The 3,994-nt window shown below is 40.4% G+C and overlaps 2 protein-coding genes across 2 annotated transcripts in view; one reads left to right on the forward strand and one right to left on the reverse strand.

The window, feature by feature from the left end:
* LOC138008950 (golgin subfamily A member 6-like protein 2) overlaps window positions 1–1,362 on the forward strand; it is a 2,222-nt gene extending 860 nt beyond the window's left edge. Inside the window, exon 3 of the mRNA XM_068856249.1 lies at window positions 1–1,362. This exon is cut by the window's left edge and continues 108 nt beyond it. Within this exon, the coding sequence (XP_068712350.1) occupies window positions 1–661 (661 nt within the window). The 3' untranslated portion in view covers window positions 662–1,362.
* A 226-nt stretch (window positions 1,363–1,588) lies between these two features.
* LOC138008951 (uncharacterized) lies at window positions 1,589–3,224 on the reverse strand. The gene is made up of 2 exons (XM_068856250.1): window positions 2,396–3,224; window positions 1,589–2,126 (listed from the first exon to the last, which is right to left on the reverse strand). Exons 1-2 carry the CDS (start codon window positions 3,057–3,059, stop codon window positions 1,714–1,716), a joined length of 1,077 nt encoding a protein of 358 aa, XP_068712351.1. The 5' UTR covers window positions 3,060–3,224; the 3' UTR covers window positions 1,589–1,713.
* Between the last annotated feature and the right edge of the window lie 770 nt (window positions 3,225–3,994).

Here is a 3,994-nt window from a genome sequence, read left to right on the forward strand (position 1 = left end):
TGAGATTGCCACAAGACTCAATAACCTCACCCAATGCAAATTCAATGTGAACAAAAGGTCGTTGAGAGATAGGCTCAATCTTCTAATGTCCAAATTCAAAGCAAAAAATAGGGAAGAAGAAAGAGCAAGTGGTATTAGTCCAGAAATACAAGAGATAGATACTCTGCTGGAAGAGCTGTGTGAAAAAGAGGAAGAAGCTAAAAATAAGCCTTCGACTGGCAACAAAAAGCAAAGCCTTCAGAAAGAGAAGGCAACTGCTGAAGAAATGCGGTACAAGGCAATGGAAACCATGGGAGAAACTCAAAAACGAGTGGAGAAAACAAATGGAGTGGTTCCAGCAAAGAAAAGCAGGAAAAGTACAGGAGATGCTATTGGATACTTGCAAAAGAAAGCAGAAGAAGAGATGGCATTAAAAAGAGAAGAAATTGAAATAAGAAAGCAGGAAGAGGCAAGAGGATCTCGTATATCAGAGCAGCAAACAAAAATGCAGCAAGATATGCTAAAGATTATTCAGCAACAACAAGAAGAACAGCATAGACAGCAGCAAAGAAACCAACAGCAAACACTACAGTTTATGCAGTCTATGTTACACCAGCAGCAGCAGCAATCACAGGCTATGTTAGCTTTGATTGAGAGGTTGGCTCCCAAGGAAAAGCGTTAACATTTTTTTATTGCAACTTCTCTTTTTCAACTATGGCACCATTGTAATTTTTCTCTTGTTAGTGACATAATTTTGCATTCAACTGTTCTTTTAACTCCATTTCTGCTAGAGTGGTAGTTGATTGTTGAGTTATCATTATCATAATCACATTTTTTTTTAGTTTCATTGATCCAGTTTGAATTTAGCTGTATTATGCATGTGTCAATCAGGTGATTACCCTATCAGAATACAGGCTATGAAAATATGTCATATATTAAATTGAGTCAAGTGATTATTGAAAGCCCTGACTACCTTGCAAAATATAAATTTGATTTGATTTTTTGAACTGACAAAAATTATTGTATTGTGAAAAGGTTTATTTCTTCAATACTTACATTTGTGTAAACAATGTATACCTTGTTAAACTTGATATTAGAGATGCCTCAACTTTGAAAGTACTTGCCTTTATCAGCATTAAACTGGGCCCAGTTGTTCAAATGGCGGAAAGTGCTCCTCCTCTAAAGAAATCGTTATAGTGATTTATGTGCTGGATAACACTATCTGACTTTTGAACAACTGAGCATTGAACTAAATGGCATGCCATTTGTCGTATAAGTGGATGCCATAGTAACAACTGCTTTCATTTTTTGTGGAACAATATGTCTGCTTTGTATAATACAATGTATGATCTTTTATAGGTTGTGCTGTTTCCCAAAGCAGGGGGGGTGGGGTGGGCGGGGAGGTTTTAGTCTAGATTAGGGAAACCAGGAATTGCCACTAAAACTAAAAATCAAATCGACAAGTTTGAATTTACGCAACTTAGCCGAAAAGCTACTCTAGGATAGTGACAAAGGGATTTTGGGAAGTTAAGTCTAGTAGAAGGTAGCAAAATTCAGCTGAACTAGCTCTGGTATAGATTAAGGATTCCAGGGTCCCAGCAGGACACTCCCCCACAAAAAATCCTAAAGTACCACCACCCCCTCCCCCCACCCCCCAGGGCTGATTCTGGGAGGAAAGTGTTGACCAGTTGTGTGACCAGGCAGTAACCGAATAAATATAGCGAATGTTTTAGGTCACCTGAAATACTCCTGGAGGCTTGGGGGGTCTAATTCAAAAAATTCTGAGGTTTGATTACCATATAGGCATGTTAGGGCATTTCGCATGAGAGCACATACGACATATGTTTTACCAATATTACTTAAGCCAACTTTTAGGTTCTTTTTAAAATCAAGGAATTTAAAATAGTTTAAAATGTCTCCAAATAGCCACTCCACTGACACTCGAACAGAGCTCATGGATCCATTGAACATCTCCATCTGAGGTGTGAGAGCAGCACCTTGGAATGGTCCTTGCAGGTGAACCCTGAGGGGATATGCAGGATCCCCATATATGCATAGAGGCTGACCCCCTGTCGAAAATGCATGGCGTTCCAAGTCATGCAAGAGACCAGATTCTGCCAGCATACCTGCATCATGCCTTTTGCCCTCTGGAAGAAGAAGTTAAAAGTATTAGGTTTGTTTCATGGAATATCATTGTTTTTCATCATGCAACGCTTCTGTAAAATGGTGTCATGAGATCAACCTTTCATTGCCCTGATCACTACAGGCGTTTGTCGTAGATTATACTATAAAACAGACACTTGAAGGGGGAAACAACTACCCTCCGAAACCATGTTTGTACCTTTTCCGTTTGAGTTGCTATTTTCATAAACCTGACATTTAGTTATAAATAAGAGCAAGTTAAAAAGATCTTTACCTACGGGGCCGTAAAGGTTTGCGATCAATCCATTCGGTAAGGCAACAGATTGGAATTTAATGGCGTGCACCCGTTTATGACCATTATACATCATCCTCTGGTGCTCGTCTGGTCTGGCTATAGGTCTCACAGTGCCATCAACAAAGCCAAAACAGTTCTGGAGAGCAGCCCCTTTAGCGTGAACTGATCGAGCATAAGTATCCAATGCAGGTGGGTTAAGCAGTGCGTCATTCCACCGGGTTATGCGATGTCCATGGATGGTGTAAATATAATCAATCACATGATTTGTGACCATGGATAGCACCGGTACTGGTTTGCCGAAACGAGGTACCATGTCGCCAAATCTACAAGGATAGGCGAGCCGTCTTAGGAGTATGCAAAGGCCTTCCATTCCACTTACTATGCTTCCCTGGCGTAGTTTGAAGGTAGGTGGGATCTGCAAGGCTTCTGCCAGAGTCGGAAGGTCTTTTTTCTCAAACCTAAATTCGGCCTTACACTCTGCCTCACTCATGTTGTTCAGGTCAAAGCAAGCGTACTCGTAGTAAGGAAAACTTGGATTTCTCGACGGAAACATGTCGTAAAGGAGAACGAAATCTTCATCGTTGATCAAATTAGCGTCGTAGTAAAGAATGAGAAGTTGTCGAAAATCTTCAAATGCGGCCATGTTACAAACAAAAGCGATTGAATCTCAGAAAGTACAGCCGATGTACTCGACGAAGTCTCGGACGCCGTCATGAGAATCTTAAGCAAATTAATTTTGGCGCGAGAACGGCAACCTCTGGCCCAGTCCACCTGGGCTGTCACGTCGCCGTCACCGCGAAAACGTCCGCATCTTAAGCTCCCTAGTATTGTTATTGGAGGAGACTTTAATTGTCCGCTGAACCCTCTCTTGGATAAGAAAGGAGGTATTTTGATTCCACGCACAGCTGTAATTCAGGCAATTAATAATTTACAAGAAGTCTTTGGTTTGCAGGACGTTTGGAGAATCAAAAATCCGGAGGTAAAGAGTTTTCCATGGAGTCAGAAATCGCCGCTCGTATTTTGTAGACTTGATGATTGGTTTACGTCATCTCATCTTTTTGATAATGTAAACAGCGTTGACATTACCAAAAACAGATCATTCTGCAATCATAATTGAAATTCAAACTTTAGAACAGGAAGTTAAGGGTCCGGGATTTTGGAAGCTGGATGTTTCGTTGTTACTGAACAAGGATTATAATGAAGCAATGGAGCGCAATATCGCGATATGGTGTAGTGAGTCTAAATTTAATTTTGATAACCCACAAATGTCATGGGAATGGTTAAAATATAAAATACTTGAATTTTCATCGTGCTTTTCTTAACATGTTGTAAAAGAACAGAGGAAAAAAGAAATTGAATTGATGAGCGATTTGGAAAGGTTTAAAATGCTTCATGAGATTCATCCGACTGCGGAGACTTTACAGGAGTTAGAAAACGGTAAAGCAGACCTTGAGTTGTTGTTGGCAATCCCTCTATCGAGTAAGATGTCTACTTGGTAAATAATCATTGTCAGTGTTCATTGCCATTGTTCATCGTTATGTTTAGGAGTGCGTCGATGACTGTAGAGCCCGATTCTAG

The sequence above is a fragment of the Montipora foliosa genome, chromosome 6, assembly GCF_036669935.1.
Source record: "Montipora foliosa isolate CH-2021 chromosome 6, ASM3666993v2, whole genome shotgun sequence".
Lineage (NCBI taxonomy): Eukaryota > Metazoa > Cnidaria > Anthozoa > Scleractinia > Acroporidae > Montipora > Montipora foliosa.

Coding starts and splice junctions, on each gene's coding strand:
- LOC138008951 (XM_068856250.1), bottom strand. CDS start 3,059: ATGGCCGCATTTGAAGATTTTCGACAACTTCTCATTCTTTACTACGAC. Junction 2,127..2,395: donor AAACCTTTACGGCCCCGTAG/GTAAAGATCTTT, acceptor TTCTTCTTCCAG/AGGGCAAAAGGCATGATGCA.